A 20628-nucleotide genomic window follows, 5' to 3' on the forward strand; every position below is an offset into this window, starting at 1 on the left:
CTGTGGAGGTAGACAGTGCTGGACACTGGATTTCCCAGGCTGCTTTGCTCCTCCCAGACAATTCATGCCTGATTCTTACATCAGGATGGCATTTGCTGGAGGTAGGGGCAGAAGGACTGTAATGAGATCATAGAGTTTTGGGGTGTCCTTCCCATCCGACCTGTCAGCAGCCTCTCTAGCCACCCTGAGGCCAACAGAGAGAGAACTACTCAGTTGTGATCAGAAAGCAGAGGAAGGGGAGGAGCCCAGATCCCCTTAGGGTCACCCCGTTTCTCCCAAGGCCTTACCTCTTGAAGGCCCTACTATCCCTCAGAGTGTTATCTGGGGACCAAATTTCAGTTAGGCTTTTATGGATCATGGAAGAGGTTGGTCTCAGTCTTCTGGGGACATGGCTGGGTCCAAGACTTAGTATTTCAGGGGAAAGGTATGCTCACAAGTCTCAGGACCCTCCTAAGAGGCTCCTAAGGCATAAAGGAGGGGATGGTCAGCATCCACACAGTGCCTGATAAGCTGTTCTAGGGCTGGCGGGATCTTGGGGTCCATACTTGGTAAACAGTCCTTGTCTTGGGGCGAGAGCAAGAAGGCTCCATGACTTCTCCAGACAGGATAGGAAAGCATATAGGAGACTCTAAATGGATGGTAGCCACATGAGCACATCCCTGGGGCACAGCTGTCTGGTGAGCTGCTAGCATGTAACAGGTCAGACTGTCCCACATTTCCAGGGCTTTGTTAGTGGAGTTAATCACAAGTTCTTTGCTCTTCCCAGGTATCTTGGTCCAGAATCCCACTCACCGTACACATACCCCAGACTGATTGGAAGCCTAATTCCCAATATGTGGCAGGTCAGTCCCAATGGGTCACCTTCCTGAAATTCAGTTAAATAATACTTCAGAAAATTTCTTGCACATTTCAAGGCAGCCTTTTCCTCGACAGCCCTCAAGACGATGTTCTAGCTCTGGAATCCAGCTGTAGATACCAGGGACCCATTTTCTCATCAGCTTAGCCAGCTGCTCAGGCCACTCAGATGCTGCATCCCTGGAAGAAGATGGTGGACCCGGTTCCCTGCTTCAAGCAGCACTCCAGTCTTTAAGAAGCAAAGCAACTCCCAAATCTAAGCTGGGCAATAGTAGCTCACACCTTTAATCCCAGCACTCAGGAGGCAGAGGCAGGCGGATTTCTGTGAGTTCAAGGCCAGTCTGGTCTACAGAGTGAGTTACAGGACAGCCAGGGCTACACAGAGAAATCCTGTCTCAGAAAACAAAAACAAACAAGAAGCAAAGCGACTCCCAAATCTAAAACTACCTTTATTTGTGGTTGGCTCAGCTAAGTCACCTTCATCAATGAGCAGAATTATAAAACTGTACAGGAGGTACAAAAATAGGCCATTTAAACTCATATAATGGCCCTCATATCATGAGCTTTAAAAATACACATAAAAGTTGTACAATCTGGCAGTTTATAAAATATAAAGCTAAAAGAATATTTTAGTTTCCATGAAGGGGAGTGAATCACACAATCAGCACATATCAATTAAACAAATAACTGTCCACAAAGACACATGGCACAAGATTTTTAAAAAAATCATCTAAAAATTAACATTTTACCCAGACCAAATTATTCACCCTTTAAAGACAAGGATACCATAAGGTGGCAGGATACAGTGTAACTTTTCCTTTTCCAGTTTAAAATGGTCAGGGGTATTGTCCCAAACAGATCTGACTGCTTTAATCAAGTGCAATTGTAACCAGTATACTTCAGAGTAAAAATTAAATAAATATAAATAGATTCAATAAATAGGTCATCGCAAAAAGAACCACACAAGGTCCTTGTGTGGGGACGCCGCAGAGCTGGCTGGTAATGCTTAATGAGTGGGGACTGTCACAGTTTTAGGGACAACTGGGAAGGAATACTATACCCACCAAACACATGGAGAACAGGATTCTGGCAAGCAGTATGGTTGAGGCTGCTCCAGAGGGAGGCTCAGCAGATGTGCCTCTGTGGCTGTCTAGGAGTACAGAAGAGGCCTAAGTGCCCAAAGCAACCAGGATCACACCTGGAAAAATCACTAGTTCATAATGAAAACCAAGACTGCGGAAGAGAGCAGGCGCTTTGGCTTTAAAGAATTCAGGCCTCAGCTGGAGGTCTGCTAACCTTCAGGAGAAGCTGATGGCAGGCCCTGGTGGCCAACACCACAGCTTCTAGATGTGAGTGATAGGCAAGGATGGAACTGTTGGAAAGCCCATCACAGAGAAGGGCAAACAGGGAATTTCAAAAGGCTCTTTCCAGGGCAGCTGTTGCTCACTCTTCCAGCTCTTCCTCACCTCTGGACTGTGATGATGAAGACAGTGACCAGAGAGCAGACTCAGGCATAGAGAAGAGAATCCTGGCACAGCTGGAGAGTGGGACCAAAGCCTTGCAGAAGACCAGTGGTCAGCACAGGAGAGCCTGCAGCCAGAGGTGGCTCTGCAGGAGGTCACGGCAGCAGCTACTTGATGAGCCTTTCATTTGGGAGAAAGAAGCTGCAGGTGCTAACTGAATCACGTGTACACAAAACTTCCATAAAATCAAGTGGACTCTGAGGAGAGGCTCATGCCTATCTTCAAAGTTGATGGAAAGCACTTGGCTGTATCTGCGGACCTCAGACCTCCACCTTCTCTGCAATGCATCATGGGAAGAGTCGACAGCCACTGCCATACTGAGAGCAGGGGGACACCTCTGCAGGGGTTCACCTTCAGTCTCTAGATGGCCTAGTGATTTGCCAAGTGACAGCTATGTTCCCAAAAGTGCAAGTGCTTTGGTGCCTAATGACACGGCACACTTCCTGAACTTGAAGTTCAACATAGACAAGTTTAAACAAAGATAACACATCCCAGACACAGCTCAACTCCGTCCTAAAGCTGAAGATGACCTGTAGACAACCGGGCAGTCTTCCAGGGATCCAAACAGCCTATAGAGCTGCCCTGGCCTGAAGGCAGGCAGCGTCTCTTGCTGTGCACCCCAGATGCCCACAGCATTTTCAGGACACACCTGGAGAGCTAACAACTGCCTGGTTCCTAGAAGACAGACAGAGGTGAGCTGCCCACAGCTGACTGACTCAGAGATGTGACAGTTATAAGGCACAAGCGGGGCAAACCCCTTCCTACCCACTTGAGTTTTCTTCCTGCCCTGACACTTGTGTGCTAATGACTCTCAGGAGGCTTTAAAAGGCACAAGTCTTTCTGTACTCTTCATCTGTCTCCCAAGTGTCTCATGTCCACCTAGCTCTACATAAAGTTTCAGATAAGTATGATGAATAGAGGACTTTTGAAATTTTCATTGGTTAGAAACTGATCTGCTAAGTGGCAAGGACATTTAAAAAGCTGACCCCAAGCAGACTGGGGAGTAACACCAGCTGGGCCTTTAGAAAAGACTTCAGCACTTCCCAGAGGGAAACTTAGCCTTGAGGAAAAAGGGAAACAGCATCCCTGAGGCAACCCTGTTAGACCATACTGCTTCCATCGCCTGCCACTGGAGTTCCCTCTTGGGACCCTGGCAAAGTGCTATGCCAAGAGATAAACAGGAAGCCAACCATGGGGCTGAGGTCCCAAGGTCTAAACAGCATTACCCATTGAGGTTCAAAGATGTAGGAGATTAAGAAAAAGTTAATCAAATTCTACAGTAGAAGAAGCTTTGGGTAAGTGGCCCTGGTACCAGTACATCAGAAGACCTCTCAGGGATGCAGCAGCAAGAACTCCAGTCAGTGTAGTGCAGAAAGCTGCCAAGGCTACTCTTAGCACAGAACAGAATGGAGCCTTAGCTCACCAGGACTACACAACAGGACCACATTGGCTCCAGGGAGTCTACACAGACTCTTCCTTCCAAGGACCCTGACTGCATGCTAACTCCTAAGGCTCTTGGGAGGGAGAAGACAGTAAATTCTGATTGGAACTAAAGTTAAAAATTAATTTTAGAGAAAAATAATTACTTTGACATTAATACATTTACATAGTGTTTCGAGAATGTCTTACTCTTCAGCCTTAGAGAATGTTCTACATTCTTGAGGGAATGGTGATTTTTGGTACTACACAAAACTGAAGATATTATACCTTGCATTTCTTCTTCACAAGCGTCAAGCCACATTTAACTTACTTATGCAAATGCAGCTTTATGCAACATGATCAAAATACACTCATTAAAATTTGCCAGAAATATAAAAGCTGGCCTAAAAAGCCTGTGGTGGCCCTGGCCTTGGCTCTCTATCCCCAGGGCTTTGGCTCACAAGCTGTGTGCTAATGTGGTAGTCTCTGGGGCAGAGGGCCCTGACACTCACCTTCTGGTTCTGAGCCTCTCCAAGTGACTCAGAGGTTCCCTCTAGTTGCTCCCCTCTGGCCCTGAAGATGTGTCTCTGTCCCTGTCTGGTCTTAGCTGCCTTCTTGGTCACCAGGGAACTCTTCATCTCTGGCTCACACGGCCAGGATTCAATCTGTCAGGGGCCACTATTTAGGCCACTTGCTGAGCAAGCAGTGCATCCAGAACTGAATGTCCTCATCCTCTTCACCTTCTATGCCCAGACATACCTCAGCTGTCCACAGGCATTGCTAACCAGTCTCTAACTCCATGCCCCACACTTACAACTTGCTGCACGGGGCAACACAGGCTACCAGTAACTTGGAGATACCTCCTATCTCCAGGACCTACACCTCTGAACGTCCTCTTCCTTAGCACCCTGAGTCTCTCAAACCAATTTTAGCAGAGGGTACACTTGCTGCACCCCAGCCAAGCTGCTCGTAGCATGTAGGCAAAACTTCCTCACTGAAAGGTCTCTAAACTGCCATCCCATAGGAATTGTAGAAAGAAAAGTAAGTGGAAGAGAGTTCATCCAGTGAAAGGGAATGGAGCTCATCCAGTGAAAGATTGATACATGAGGGCCACCTCTCCCGATTCCTAGGATCGGCATTATCCTCTTCTGGCTGCAGGGCAGCAGCTCAAGGCACTTGGTTTGAGACCTTAGTCTTCCTGCTAATCCCAGACGCAGCAAGCTATGGACTGCAGAAATCAGGCCCATGGTCACTGTTGGGGCCACCAGACTAGAAGGGCTGCCCTCGCTCAGAGGGCATCTGGAGTCACTGGAGGCTGGGGTTCTGTGGGCTCATGCAAGTAGTAGGTCTGGAAGAGTCTCTCATGTCTGCACAGCTCCATGGCTCGGTAGGTATGTGAGAGGAGGTAGGGGAAGCGCGATGTGAAATAGCGCACAAAGTCATCAGGGATGGAGCCCAGTGTCTCCTGAACCTCCATGGGCAGCTCTCGGTAGTGATGTTTCTGTGAACGAGCAGAGAGACACAGCTTTAGCAGCTGGACGGCAGTGCTAAGGGCTTCTCTGTAAGGAAAGATTCACGCTCCAACAATACATTCCAGTTTCCTGTGGGCTTGCCTCCTTCAGAAGCAGAGCTCGAAGTAGGTGAGGCTCAGCCTAAGGAGGGCGGCCTTAGCGTCACTGTGGGGCTGGCCACCTGGAAGGGAGCACAGGCCTCACATGCAGGTCATGGAATTGTAGTGTTTGTCCTAACAGGATTGCAGGCTGCTTCTATCTGAGGTCAGCTCTGTGCGAAGGCTGCTCAGTGACCGCACAGGTCAATAGCATTCCCAGGACTCTAAGAGGACACAGAGGAACCCTTCCCTAAATCCCTAAAGACTTGGCCTTGTATAGGAAAGTGACCAGAAAGTCCCTGGTAGAATGTGCTTATAAGGTGTCTGTCAAGCAGCCAGAGGGTACCTACCATAAATCAGCAAAGACCATGAAACCCTTATGTCCCAAGAGACTGGCCCCTAGAGCTTAGCCCTGCATCCTAAAGTCTCTGGAGAGAAACTCCCCTAGGGAGACATGGTCATCTACTGTTGTAGTGAGTGCAATGAGAATGGTCCCCATAGGCTCATATATTTGAAAGTGTGCTCCCAGATGGAGGACTGTTAGGATTAGCAGGTGGCCTTGCTGGAGGAGGTGTGTCCCTGGGGGTGGGCCATGCCAGGCCCAGTCTCTTTCTCTACCTTCAACCTGTGATCAGGATGTAGCTCTCAGCTACTGCTCCAGCACCATGCCTGCCTGCCTGCTGCCATGCTCCCTGCCATGATGGTCGTGGACTCACCCTCTGAAATTGTAAGCCAGCCCCTAGTTAATGTTTCTTTTTATAAGTTGCCTTGGTCATGGTGTCTCTTCACAGTAACGGGAAAGTAACTAAGACCCTTGTCAAATCCAGTTGAGGCTGCCAAGCCTCTACAAGATGGAATCCATTATGGGGAAAAGATACACAGAAATGAATATAAGGAGGAGGTATCTGCTGTGGCCATCTCCCCCAAAATACTCACAAGCCCTTTACCTTATTTCTCATGGCTCGGAGGAGATCTCTGACAGAGCCACCTTTGTAGGTTCTGAATTTTCGCAGATCTAGAAAAAGGGATGTAATAGTTAAGCAAGTAAATTTTAAAAGAAGACTCCTGGGTTCTTGCAACTGGATTAAAGTGATTCTCAGTCACTGCAAAAGATGCTACCTCTTAGACTAAAATAAAGGTGGTATTCATCTGAAGTTCATCCAGATCAGAAATGGCATCTTGGAGCATGACACCATCACTAACCTGTCACTCCAAGGGATAAACATAAATGTACATCCATGGAACCAAGCCCACAAAGACATGCTCAAATAAGTCTCAAACCCAAGAAGTGGGATCTGGCAGTCTAGCAGCTGGACCTGCCTATCTATATCAAGTTCTCAGAAATAGCTGCATGGTCACCTGTCTGCAGGGGGACAGTGATGTTCTCCCGCCAGTCGGTCTTCACCACCGCTCTCCCGCCTCTCTCCAGCTGCCTCACTATGGGGCCATCCAAGGACTCCTTCTCTATTCGGTCACTCACATCCTGTGAGGGAAAACAGGAACAGGTGCTGGGTCAGAGTCAGGAGCACTACACGTTTGTCTACACTAAGTTACAGGATAGCCACTGGTGTGTGGGTTGTTAAGCAAATGGCACTCCTCTAGGCTCAGGCCGCAGCCTCCTCAAAGCTAGGCAGCAGGTACCGGCAGCTCACTACCTGGATCCACTGACTTTCCCTGTGAGCAGATACATCTTGCCGAGATTCCCTCCATGACAAATGAGAGATGTTATGGAGGTATACTTATGTAGAGCACGCATCAACCCCTGGAAGTTCACATTCACACAAAGCACACTTACACAGAGCTGTAGGTACAAAACACATCCCCCAGAGAGCCAAACATAAAGGGGAAAGCTCAACTTGTCTGTACTTCGGCTATCCCTGAAACAGGGTATCTCAAATCCTTAACCAGAAGGTTACAACTCCTCCCCGAGAAACTATGAGGCAGAACCCTCTTTTTAAGAGTACTGGCTGATGGGTGTGGGGTCTGTGGGCCCTACTGGGCTTCAAGCATGGGAAGAAGGAAGGGGAGGGTCAGGAGAGGGTACCTTAAGAACTAGCCTTTCAGAGCCCCTGCCAATAAGATCGGCTCAGAGGCAGGGAATGATGAGCCCTGACACAGCCAGCCACATATTTCTTTGATAAAGATAAAAATCAGACTGGATAATTTTTTCTTTTTTCCCAAGACAGGGTCTAATGTAGCCCAGGCCAGCCTTGAACTTGCTACATAGCTGAAAATGACTTTGAGCCATGCAGTGGTGGCGCATGCCTTTAATCCCAGCACTCGAGAGGCAGAGGCAGGCGGATCTCTGTGAGTTTGAGGCCAGCCTGGTCTACAGAGCGAGTTCCAGGAAAGGCTCCAAAGCTACACAAAGAAACCCTGTCTCAAAAAACAAAACAAAACAAAAAACAACAACAACAACAAAAAAAAAAAAAGAAAGAAAAGAAAAGAAAATGACTTTGAACTCACGATCCTTTTGCTCCCACCTCTGTGCTGGAGTGCTGAGATTACAGGTTACAGGTGAAAGCTATCATGACCAGTGCACTGGCTGAATTCCTGACTTGAAATTATAGGGGAAAAGCCTTGGAGAAAAGCTGGCAATGGTTCAGTAGGTAAAGGTACTTGCCACCAAGCCTGATGACCTGAGTGTTATCCCTGAACTCAGATGATGGATGGAGAGAACTGATTCCTACAAGAGGTCCTGACTTCCACATATACACTGACAAACACACACATAAATAAATAAGTGTAAAAAAATAGAACCGTGTAGGGATTGGACTGTCCCAGTGGGCATGATGGAGACAGGTTTTGGAGTTGCAAAGTAACTACTTTGGTTACAGCTAGTTGAAAGGAACAGAAGACAGCTGTGTCTGCCAGATATAAAACTTAGATACACTATTTTATGGTGGGGTTAAGGTCTTCATATATAAGTTTTATTCCTTTGTTTATTTTGTCATTAAAGTGACCATGACCTAGACTTGAGAATTCTAATGTTCTATCCTGTAGCACACAGTGATCAATCGTGAGACCCACTGCTGCCCTGGAATGAGATACTGGACCCTTCACCCAAAGACATTTGAATGGTTGCTAAGCACCAGCAACGGGCCAGGCAGTGTCCTCACTAGGAGTGGAGGACAGAGCAGTGACTAAAACCATCTAGAAAGTCTGGGATGTCACTCTAGCCACTGCGGTGTCAAACTGTCAGCTCCAGATGATGTGAGTCCACTCTACATCGGGGTGCTCTCCGAGAGAGAGTCCTGCGGCCCACTCCACTACTCTTCACAGCAGAGGAGGCATTTGGTTTACTCCTCTCTTGCCACCTAACACCCACAAATAGTCTATACAAAGACACCTGACAATGTCAGAAAACCCACAGAGCTGTCAGAGTTACTGATCTTAAAATTTAGCTGGAAAGTGTATACTAAACAAAATGAGATCTGAGTAAAAGACAATAGAAAAATCTTCTGAAAGAAATGTTTAAACTTGTGACACTGAATGAAATTATATTGTATCTGAGATTTACTTCTCAATTATCTAGGATTGGGCTACAGAGATGGCTCAACAGTTAAGAGCACTTTATGCTCTTGTAGAGGACAGTGACATTGCCAGAACTCATGTTGCAGCCCACAATCATCTGTAACTCAGTGTCAGGGGAACCAACACTCTCTGCTGGCCTCTGTGGGTACCAGGCAAGTACATGATGTATATACATACATACATATCATATACGTCTTAAAAAATAATCTGGGGTATGGAAGAGCACAGAAATTAATACCTGCTAAAATTGGAGGATGGCTAAGAGGAGCTCTCTTAGAGCATTTAGTCTACTTTTGTGTAATTAGGAATCCCAGAATATAAAGTTTAACAATTAGAGATGGCTCAGTAGTTAAGAGTACTTCCCCCCCCACACACAAAAAAGAGTACTTCCCACTCTCACAGAGTACTTGGGTTTGATTCCTAGCACCTATATTGTGTCTTACAACCTTCTGTAACTCCATTTCCATGGGATCCGACATCCTCTTCTGAACTCCACAGACATCAGGAACACATGTAGTATACAGACATACATGCAGGCAAAACATTCATACACATAATATAAAAATAAACTGCAGGGCAGTGGTGGTGCACGCCTTTAATTCCTGCACTCGGGAGGCAGAGCCAGGTGGATCTCTGTGAGTTCGAGGCCAGCCTGGGCTACAAAGCGAGTTCTGGGAAAGGCGCAAAACTACACAGAGAAACCCTGTCTCAAAAAACCAAAACAAACAAACAAACAAAAAAAAAAAACCTAATCTTTTAAAGGGATAAAAAAAAATTAGGGTAGATTCATATAGTAGAGTGTTATAGTCATAATTTTGTATATATTTTTTAAAAAGCAGGATATAACACTATATATAGTTTGATCTCAATTATACTTTTTTGTTGTTACTTTTTTTGAGACAGGGTTTCTCTGTGTAGTTTTGGAGCCTGTCCTGGATCTCACTCTGTAGCCCAGGCTGGCCTCGAACTCACAGAGATCCTCCTGGCTCTGCCTCTGAGTGCTGGGATTAAAGGCGTGTGCCACCACTGCCCGGCTCAATTATACTTTTATTCATATGAAAAAAACTTAAAATGTGATGGTTAATTTTAGTGTCAACTTGATCATATCTATGATCAACTAAGACATGCTTGAGTAGGTCTGTGAGGGCAGCTCCAGAAAGGATTAGCCTAGAACAAAGGACCTTCTCCCAGCACGGGCACCACCCTCTGACAGGTCGGTAGATATAGAGGTCTGAGGGAAAGCAGTCTAGCCTGCTGGCCTGTGCTTCTTGCTGGTAAGAACATCTATCCCATTCTGCTGCCATCCTTCACTGACATCACAACTCTGCTTCTTCAGCCTTCCACTATGGACTAAGACCAGGGGCTCTCAGGAAATCTTCCAGGTCTTCAGCATAAAGTGGGACTACTGAGCAGCTACTGGCTTCTCAGTCTCTCCAGTGTGCAGATGGCCATTGCTGGACTACCCAGTCTGTACTGTGTGATTCTAATACATCCCCCTTTACAATACACACATTGAATTTACTAACACAAATGTCAATCATGTTTGTCTTGGTTATAGGCTATAGGTCATTTGTTTTGCTCTTTGTCCTTTCTCCCTTTTCAGACTCTGGAAGGCATTAATAATTTGATGGAGAGACAGACACTGGTACCTGAAAGAACTGGAGCTGCTTCTCCAGGCTCCAGAAGAATGGGTGTTTGAGCACATGCTTTGCAGAGGGCCGCTGCTGGGGATCCATCGCAATCATTTTCTCTATCAATTCACGAGCAATGACATCCTCTAAAGAGGAGGAAAATAAATTACCTATTATCTCCAACCTATAACACCAAATTAAATTATCAGAAACCTTGAAAACCTGCATGCCTCCCTCACATGTGTGTGTATCTATTGCATATATGTGTACATGTTTGTGTGTGTGCGCACACGTGGAGGTCCGATGTTCATGTCAAATGTCTTCTTCCTCAGTTACTCTCCGCCTAATGTTTTCCCCCACTGAACCTGAGGCTTATCAATTCAGCTAGACTGGCTGCCCAGGAAGCCCCAAGGGTCCACCTGTCTCTGCCTCTCTAGTATTGGGGTTATAGATGCATGGCACCAGGCTTTTTTCTTTTAACCTGGGCACTGAGGATCCAAACTCAAGCCCTCATGTTTTTGTGGTAAGCATTTCATCAACTGGGCCATCTCCCCATGTATGCCTTTTGCTACAAGATTCTGCTACAGGAATGGATTCTAATAAAATAATCAATTCACACCAAACATCAGTTGAGGAAGAGATTTTTCACTACGTAGTTTGTGAAAAGGAATGACTGAAAATACCCCAACCAGAGGCTTATGTACTAGATGGTGAGCTGTTAGAATTTCAACAGATGGATTCAGAAAGACGTTCAAGGCAAGACATGACAGGCTTGTTGTAATCCCAGTTCTCAGGAAGCTAAGACCAGTGTGAGTTATATAAAATGACTTCAGCTAGCCTGGGCTACACAAAGAGACCCTGACTCATTAAACAAACAAACAAAAAACCCCAAAAAGATGAGGTTGAAAAATGAGCCTGTTGCAAATGTGTGATTTAACCCCACCCCACTCCTACCAGAAGCCTATAGCTCAGGCTCACCTGGAACTCCCTGTGTATCCTAGGCTGGTCTCAAACTTGAGATTCTCCTGCCTCAGTGTCCTCTAAGTGCTTAGGACTACAGGTATGGTCCATAATCTCTGGCCTTACCCCCCCCCCTTTACATTATTTGTGTATAGAGGAAGGGCATGTATGTGTGACATGGCACATGTATAGAGGTCAGAGGACAACTTGTAAGAAGTTGGTTTTCTCCTCTTACCGTGGAGGTGGGTTCCCAGGTATTGAACTTGGGTCATCAGGCTTGTAGGCAAGTGCTTCTACCCACTGAGCCATCTTGCTAACCCATTAACACCATCTTTAGGTTGTTGTTGTTTTGAGACAGGGTCTCACTATGTAGCCTTTGCTGGATCCTGGAATGAGTCCTGGAGCTCATTATGTAGATCAGGCTAGGCCTAGATTTATAGAGATCCTCCTGACTTTGTCTCCCATGTGAAGGTGTGTGCCACCACTCCTGGACCCATTTTGTTAAAAGTAAGTATACATCTCTAGATAAGCAACTAGAATAATATATACAAAGGCATTAATAGCAGATATCCACCCCTATATAATGAAAATATGGGTCTTATGCTAATGTGTTTTTCTATAATGAATAAGGAAAAAACTCATAAGCAAAACAAGTATTAGTTTTTTGTCTTGGGTTTTCTTGTTTTTGTTTTTGTTTTTTTTGAGACAGGCTTTCTCTGTTTAACAGCCCTGGCTGCCCTGGAACTTACTTTGTAGACCATGCTGCCTTGAACTCACCGAGATCTGCCTGCCTCTGCATCCTAAGTGTTAGGGATTAAAGTATGTACCACCAAGGCCCAGCACAAAACAATTACTTTGTTTTAATCTTTTCACATAGCAGCACTAGGGTGCTCTGATCTAATATAATCTAGCAAACTTCCCAGTCAGGAAGAAGTACATGTTGTGTCCAAGTCAGATCAAGGACAGAACCTATTTATCCCTACAGGACACAGACTGTCTTGCAACCATGGCCCTCACACAACAAAGTCCCGTTTACAGAGCACAGGTCCTCCCATATGCCAGTAAGGCCTTCTCATCACAAGGTAGGAAAGAGCAGTCTGCAGAGGACGCCTTCTCCAGGTCAGCATCTAGTACTCCAAGGATGAACTTAGCCAGCCTCCATTAACTCTGTATGATTCAGCATTTCCTAAGGCCCAATGGGCAGTACAGTGGAAGGTGTCACCACCCAGACCACCTGCTCACCATGCTTGTCTGAGTGGAAGCAGTCAAGGCTGCAGGCGCCCAGGAGGATGTTGGCTTGCCGCTGCAAGGACTTGCCAAAGGGATGGTTGCCCTCAGAGATGACATAGTAAAAAACACAGCCTGCGGAGAAGATGTCCACTGTGTAGGTCTGAAAGAAATGCAGAATGGGAGGCCTCAGACAGCCATCACTTTACTCACAGCCCTGACTTCACTTCAGCCCCTCCTGAAAGGAATCTGATAAGTGGCTGATGAATATGAACTGCCCAGAGCAGCAAGGGACACTGTAGCGATTCCCTAGCATCCTGATTGATGTCAAGGTCATGGGCTTGGGAGCTAACAGCCTGGGATGCTGGCCCCAAGTTAGCATCACTGATCAGGGCACAGTCCGACACTACATTCCTCCTTGACTCGTGATCTATTCTTGCCTGGAACATTTCCCTTGAATTTAATCAAGCCTCTAGACTCAACTTCTAGCATACAGGAAATATGAAGAACTGAGAGAGCTGGGAAGCACAGCCATGAAGAAACAGAGTAGCTTACAACGGGACACTCAAGAACCTCTCAAGAATAAGCATCAGAGAACAGAACAGGCAGGGAGGTGCTGGGGATTTAGAGATACAGTCCAAATCAGCACTCAGTGGAGTCCTGGAACACAAAACTAGCTGTGAAGGACCTGTAGGCTGGCTGGGGGATGAGCACGAGGTGTGTGAGGAACCAGGATGGGAGGAGTGCTGACTGTAGAGGCGTGACGGCAAGACAGTGGGAGAAGGGCTGCCTTAGAAACAGTGCTGCAGCACAGGCTGAAGGGCTTCCTGTGTGCAAACGGTCCAGCCACGGGGAGCCGCGGGGAGCCACGGGGAGACAGAGCAAACCCACATTATGTACCGACAGTGACTGGATGGAAGCACATGGGTTCTAACATTCTTTCATTTTTCTGGATGACTACAAATTTTAAAAACAAAAGTCTGGGGAAACAAAACAAACTTAAACAAATGAAAAATTAGAAGTTTGCTCATCTTAGTTAAGTCTGGACTCTCCAGGTCCCCAAAGGGAAAAAGGGAAGAGACAACTATTCATATGTCTTTTTTTTTTTTTGGTTTTTAGAGACAGGGTTTCTCTGTGAAACAGCCCTGGCTGTCCTGGAACTCGCTCTGTAGACCAGGCTGGCCTTGAACTCACAGAGATCTGCTTGCTTCTGCTTCCCAAGTGCTGGGATTAAAGGCGTCTGCCACCACTGACTGGCCACATCTGTCTTTCTCATTTATCTATCAGAACATGAAACAACATGGGAAGCACTCAGAGAAGCTCTTTGTTAAAAGGGTGTCACTCTGGAACCGCGTATGCCTGGGCACTCAAACTTTGAAAACAAAGAGGCCAGTACTTACAGGATTCTCCTTGCAGTCCTCACTCAACATCTCTGGGGCGATCCAGCCTTCAGTGCCAGGTACCCCTGAACGGCGGCTGAAACTGTGCCTGCCCACTGCCAGCTTCTTGCAGAGGCCAAAGTCAGAGATCATGGCCTTGATTCTGCCATGTGCATTGGGCATGGAGAGGAGAATGTTGTGGGGTTTCAGGTCTCTGTGAACTAGGAGAGAACTTCAAATTCATTCAAAGCTTAGCATCAGTGACCCTAGTTTCCTACAAGGGGTTGTGGGTCCTTGTCAGACTCCTAAATGCCTGCTGTCATCTTTGAAATGTTTAGTTTTCAGTTACCTAAGGTGCCCCTCAAATTCCTGCACAGCCTGTCAAAAGACCACTTCCACATTCCTTTCTCCTGTGAAGCCACCCCCACCTGGGTCTTTAGCATGGCAAAGAGGATTCTCTTACCTATGTTGAGAGAGTGTAGGTGTGCCAGGCCTGAGGTGGTCTGCTGAAGCAAGGTGATGGGCTCTAGGCCAAGGTGGGCAAAGTCCTTCTGCTCCACATACTGTAAGAGACACAATGGCAAGGTCACAGCACATAACCTTAAAGACTTCTTGGCCTATAGTATTGTTTTTTTTAAACCCCATTTTACTGAAAACATTCTTAGTCCAACTCATATTTTCCAACAGACATCCTGAAGTCATAAACTGACTTAAATACATAAACACATAAAAGCTCCAGTTTATTAATTTACAATGAGGAAGATAATAAGGCAGAAGACTCAGGTTCATTTCCTGGGTTAGGCAAGACTATAGGAGAACTCCAACGACACTGAAATGTTCTGGGTGAGTCTGAATATGGAGCAAAAGGAGTTTGTGGGATGCTCTGACAGCCTGGAGCTATCAGCCAGCAACCTCCACACCTATACCAGCCATGACTAGAGGTGAGAAGAACCTACTAGGTTCCCTAGAAGAGAGGGAGCAGGGGACATGCCAACTGTAACCCAAATGGCCAGGAATGCCGAGTGGACCACTCCACGACATGCTAAAATGTTCTGTGTTTGTGGTTGGTGGTTAACTGTGCATTTAAGAAGAGCAGAAGGGGGCTGGACAGATGGCTCAGGGGTTAAGAGCACTGGCTCTTCTTCCAGAGGTCCTGAGTTCAATTCCCAGCAACCACGTAGCGGCTCCCAACCATCTGTAATGAGATCTGGTGCCCTCTTTTGGCCTGCAGGTATACATGCAAACAGAACACTGTATACATAATAAATAAACAAATCTTTAGGGCTGGAGAGATGGCTCAGAGGTTAAGAGCATCGACTGCTCTTCAAGAGGTCCCGAGTTCAATTCCCAGCAACCACATGGTGGCTCACAACCATCTGTAATGAGATCTGGTGCCCTCTTCTGTATATATAATAAATAAATAAATCTTTTAAAAAAGTTAAAAAAAAAAAAGAGCAGAAGTTGTTGTACTGTAATAAAGTTAATAAAGCAAAGTTAAAGACAGTAAATAGTTACTTCATCCCAGTTGGTGGGAGAAGAGGCTGCAGTAGCTATGGCAAAGCTGTCACTGATCCCAGGCACTGCCTGACCCACCTCTTGTAGGGTGGCTGCACATAATTCAATGGCAATGTACTGGAACTGCCGGTCCTTCTCTGTGCAAAAGTAGCGGATCACGTTCGGATGTTCATCTGATTCTCGAAGCAGTTGGACCTCACGGTCTGCAAAGCTGAAACACTCTGGGAGGATCCTCTTCACGGCAACATCACGGTTGTCAAACATGCCTCTGTAGGACAAGAAGTAGCTCAGTTTGGTTAGTGCACGTTCGACTGTAGACGTGATCAGCCCTGTAAGGTACCAAATGCTCCTTATTCCAGGATCAGCGACCTCAGCTGTAGTGGTATTTGCTCTGCCCATGACCTCAGGCTCTACGGCCAAAATGGAGCTTCTTGCTGTTGTAGGAGACCACAACCACTTAAAAAGAAAGGGAGGCCTGGTGGTAGTGCCTTTAATCTTAGCACTCAGGAGGCAGAGGCAGGTGGATCTCTGTGAGTTCGAGGCCAGCCTGGTCTACAGAGTGAGTTCCAGGAAAGGCACAAAGCTACACAGAGAAACCCTGTCTGGGCAGGGGGAGGGTCATAGGTCCCTTCTCACTGCTGCCTGTGAGGTAGATTTGCTCTCCAGTCACATCAGAGGACGACTTCAACTGCCTACTCCATTCTGTATTTGTGAGTGTATTTGTTCAATTTATATCTTAATAAATTCTGTACCCATTAAATAGACTCACATGGTTTGATCTTAATACTCAGTTTCAAGGCCCAGAGGCCCTGGCCAACCACCAGCAACCTATAGTGAGTACATCTCTTTTACCGGGTGGCCTGACTAGCTTTAAGTCAATTTGACACAAACTAGTCATTTAAGAAGAGAGAGTCTTGGGGTTGGGGATTTAGTTCAGTAGCAGAGTGCTTGCCTAGCAAGTGCAATGCCCTGGGAGAGTCTCAACTGAGAAAATGCCTTCATAAGATTTGCCTGTAGGCAATTCTGTAGTGCATTTTCTGAATTGGTGATTGATGTGGGAAGGCCCAGCCCCTTCAATGGTATCACCCCTGGGCAGGTGGTCCTTGGGTATATAAGAGGCAGGCTGAGCAAGCCATGAGGAGCAGGCCAGTAAGCAGCATTCCTCCATGGCTTCTACTTCAGATCCTGCCTTGAGTTCCTATCCTGACTTCCTTCAATGCACTGTGATGTGGAAGTATAAATAAAACAAGCCCCTTCTTCCCAAGGTGCTTTGGTCATGGTATTTTATCACAGCAACAGAAACTCTAAGACACTGTGGGAGCTCACTGGAGGCAAGGTTCATCCGCCTTGGTCATCACTTTGACCCTGCTATGCCTCAGGAGCCTGGTACTTAAAACGTCAACCCTCTAAGCACTCACATAGTTGGGGGACTGGGCGACACCACTCACTTGTATACAATTGTGCCCTCAGCTCCATGGCCCAGGACATCCTTGGGGCAGAATGAAATCTTCCCAACAATCACCATTCTGGTTTCCTCATCTGGAACAAAGGAGGAAAAAGAAGAGGTCATTTTAAACAGATATCGCCTGAAGAGCTTTGAAGCTTCCTGACTCCTGAGTAAGACCTGGGATTTAGGAGGGTCTATATCCCCAGATTCCTGGTGGGCAAGAGCTAGTGAGGCCCATTGCTCACTATGCCCAGGGCCACTGCCTCCTCCCCAGCATTTTGCCCCCTATTCCTGCATTCTGCTTCTGCTCTTACATTATCTCCAGTCTTAAGCTTTTCCAAAGAAAAGGGTTCTCTGTAGAGTTTCATATTTAGTTAATAGTGAACAAAAATGATAAAAAGTCTACCTCAAAGATCAATATCCAAAACATCCCAGTGTAGTGGGACAGGTAAAATAAAGAGACTGTTTAGAACTAGGGCTTCTGAGGCCCTTCACAATCTGTGTGGCAATCCTCCCAGAATATGGGCCCTGCATTGGCTAAGCCCACTCCCCAAGAGGAAAGTGAGTCACTGCTTCACTTTTGAACTTGGCCAGTGCTTGGTCTTAGGAATTCACTTAAGCCAGATGGGAAACTTCCCTCTGGTGACAGCAGTTCATAGCCCTGTAGAGGAAAGATGGATGAAGGCGGCGCTCAAACAGAAGTCCCCTATCCAGAGACCTATAGATGGAGGAAGCCAGGGGAGAATAAGGTGAGCCCTCAGGAATGACACAGTGTTGTGCGTTCCAGGTAATGTTCAAAGATACAATGGAACTGTCTTTACCCTCCTCATCTTGCTCCAGGGAGGGGTTGGGGCCAGTCTTGGAGGCAGAGCTGCTGGAGTGCAGTGAGTGGTTGGAGGCTCTGGGAGACGGGCTGGAGCTGCTGGTGCCCGAGCTCTCTGAGAAGAGGCCAGATGAATCCAGGAACTCAGGGTCCTGAGTAAGGTCTCCATGTGGGTGGAACGGCAGTTGCTGCTGCTGCAGGAGCTGGATCTTCTCTAGTTCCTTCTGGAACTGTTGGTGCTGGAGCTGGCGCTGCTGATGCATGCTCTGTGAAGAGAAACCCACATCCAGGCTAGTGTAGCTGGGAAACAAGTCACGGGTGTTCCCTGTGGTCAAGGAGGCAGGTAGACTTTATTTGAACCCTAAGGCACAAGGCCAGAGAGAAGCCACAGTGAGACAGAGTTGATTCAGTAATTTTACTCTTCTGTAGGCCCACAGTCTACCTCTAGACAGTTCTGGTGAGATTAAGTGGCCACCAGAAGGAGCATCTGAAGGGATGCCGCACTAGAAAGAGGGCTAAGCCAAGTGGAGAAGTTTCCACTTAGTCTTGGAAAAGTGAAGCCAAATGGGAAGAATGGTGGAGGGGGCATGGGGGTCTGGTGAGAAGTAGGGCAAACCCTGGTCCACAATGGCTGTGCCTGGATAGAGGTTGGAGCAGGGTGGCCTGAAGTATAGAAGGCAGGCTGGATGCTGGGTCCAGAATGAGGCAGTGTGGTGCAGAATCATGGTGCTTGGCCAAGGACCTGCTCCTAAGGACCTGGTTTCATCATGCAGCCACACTGGAAGCTTCGCTCCATTGTGAGAAGCATCAGTTGGCTACAATTATTCTTGCCTGTGCATGGGAGATGGGCTAGAGGGGAGTTTTCTAGCTCTTTTTGAACCCAGGGTCAAAGTTCTGGGCGTGCTGCCTATTACCTTAGTACCCAGGAAGGCATGTAGCCTCCCTGGGTCTAGTTTCTTCTTCTGTGGACAGAGAATAAGTAATAATGACCTCATAGGACTATATGAGGTTAAAAAAACAACTTTGCCCCCAGAAAACAAAGCATACAAGACCTCTGTCTTCCGTACTTGATAGGGATGTGAGCTGCCTGTGCGCTAGTGTTCTGAGGAGACATTAGAGTCTTGAACAATTTGCTGGGGGACTATGGTCTTACTATTCAAATACGTCATCATTTTTGTTGATTTATCTGCCACTAGGAAACGAAAGGACTAACCATACCATCTTTTACACATTAGCTGATCTCATAGGTAGTGTAAGGAAGCAGATTTTCATCTGTTATCCTTCCTTTTAAAAAACAAGATACAATTAACTGTTTAAAATGATCTTAGGCAGGGTTATACATTAGCTTTTATAGACCTTCCTTGGAAAACACTAAGATTTAGTTACAAAACTGTCCTTTTATGAGAAGCTAGTATCTCTAATGATGTTTTTGAAGATAAGCAAACATCCCCCCCCCCGTTTTTGTTTTTTGTTTTTTTTTTTTTTTTTTTTTGAGACAGGGTCTCACTATACAGCCTTGGCTGGTTTTGAACTTGCTATGTAGTTCCTCAAACTTCCAAGTGCTATAATTAAAGGAGTGTAACACCATTCCTGGCTCAGATATTGACTTTGAAATATGAAACATTTTGGCTACTTTTGTGTGGCCCCCACTGACACCTAGTGACTGACAGAGAGCTACCAGAACACAGAGGCAATGGGAAGGGTCAAGCCTTACCAGGGGGTAAGTGATGATGAAGGCCACCCATCCAACAAGCAGGAAGGTGCTTAGGATAATAGTAGCCATGTCCTTGAGCATGGAGTCCACAGGGGCCTCAGGCTTGGCGGGGGCATGAATCAGCTTCTCTTCCACATCCTGAGACACGGTGGTTGGTGTATTTTCTGAAGTCTGGCCAACTAGGTTGATAACCTTGTATGGAAGAGATTTGCTAAATGTCTAGTTTTATAGATGAAGGCAGCACTCAAGAGAAGCCGTGTCTATTTAAAATGTAAGACTATACTGAATTTCTTTTCTAGTTCATCAAAAGTCTGATGGACCAGATAACCGTTGCTTCTTTCTAAGTAGTTGCTCTGCGAAACCATACAATTCTGCAATGACGCTGTCATTGTTCACACAGAGGTGTCATAATAATATATTTGGAAATAAATACCTTTAGACCCTGACATTCTTTTAAAAATTTCAATGATAAATTTCAATAAAAATTTCAATGATAAATATACTACTCTTTGGATAGTAGATTTGTTATTTAAGGAAAACTGTAAAATCACCTAAATCAACTGCAGAAAAAAATCTAGTGAAAAGTCAGTCATCAATTTGATACCTTTTCACATTGAAAAATAAAGCTAACTGGGGCATGAAGAAAGTCCTGGGTTTAATCCTAACACTACAAACAAACAAACAGATCAAACCACAAAAATAAAGCAAGGCTATGTAAGTATGAAGATCTGAGTTCAAATCCCAAGAACCCACATAAAAAGCCAGATGTAGTAGTATGTGTACCTGTAAGCCTGTCAGTGGGGTGAGGTGAGACAGGAAGGTCACTGGAGCTTGCTGATCTCCAGTTTAGCTCCAGAGTCAGTAAGAGACTGCCTCAAGGGAATAAGGTAGTGAGTGGTAAAGTAAGGCACCCAATGTCTTCTGGCCCCCTTAGACTTCATGCACACCCCCTATACTGTAACCCCCCCAAAACAGGAAAGCTTACATATCTG

The 20628-nt window shown here is 46.2% G+C and overlaps 1 protein-coding gene across 2 annotated transcripts in view; it reads right to left on the minus strand.

The window, feature by feature from the left end:
- Positions 1 to 1291: 1291 nt before the first annotated feature.
- Ern1 (endoplasmic reticulum to nucleus signaling 1) overlaps positions 1292 to 20628 on the minus strand; it is a 101029-nt gene continuing 81692 nt past the window's right edge. The window contains exons 12-22 of one of the 2 annotated variants that reach the window (XM_036197067.1): positions 19637 to 19828; positions 17921 to 18188; positions 17101 to 17191; positions 15731 to 15920; positions 14601 to 14700; positions 14159 to 14358; positions 12774 to 12921; positions 10590 to 10717; positions 6766 to 6889; positions 6354 to 6421; positions 1292 to 5298 (exon numbers count right to left, since the gene is read on the minus strand). In XM_036197067.1, the coding sequence (XP_036052960.1) occupies positions 5086 to 5298; positions 6354 to 6421; positions 6766 to 6889; positions 10590 to 10717; positions 12774 to 12921; positions 14159 to 14358; positions 14601 to 14700; positions 15731 to 15920; positions 17101 to 17191; positions 17921 to 18188; positions 19637 to 19828 (1722 nt within the window). In that variant the 3' untranslated portion in view covers positions 1292 to 5085. The remainder of the gene's footprint in view (positions 5299 to 6353; positions 6422 to 6765; positions 6890 to 10589; positions 10718 to 12773; positions 12922 to 14158; positions 14359 to 14600; positions 14701 to 15730; positions 15921 to 17100; positions 17192 to 17920; positions 18189 to 19636; positions 19829 to 20628) is intronic. The other variant, XM_036197068.1, reaches the window with a different exon arrangement.

Source organism: Onychomys torridus, chromosome 8 (genome assembly GCF_903995425.1).
Source record: "Onychomys torridus chromosome 8, mOncTor1.1, whole genome shotgun sequence".
In the NCBI taxonomy this organism is placed as follows: Eukaryota; Metazoa; Chordata; class Mammalia; order Rodentia; family Cricetidae; genus Onychomys; species Onychomys torridus.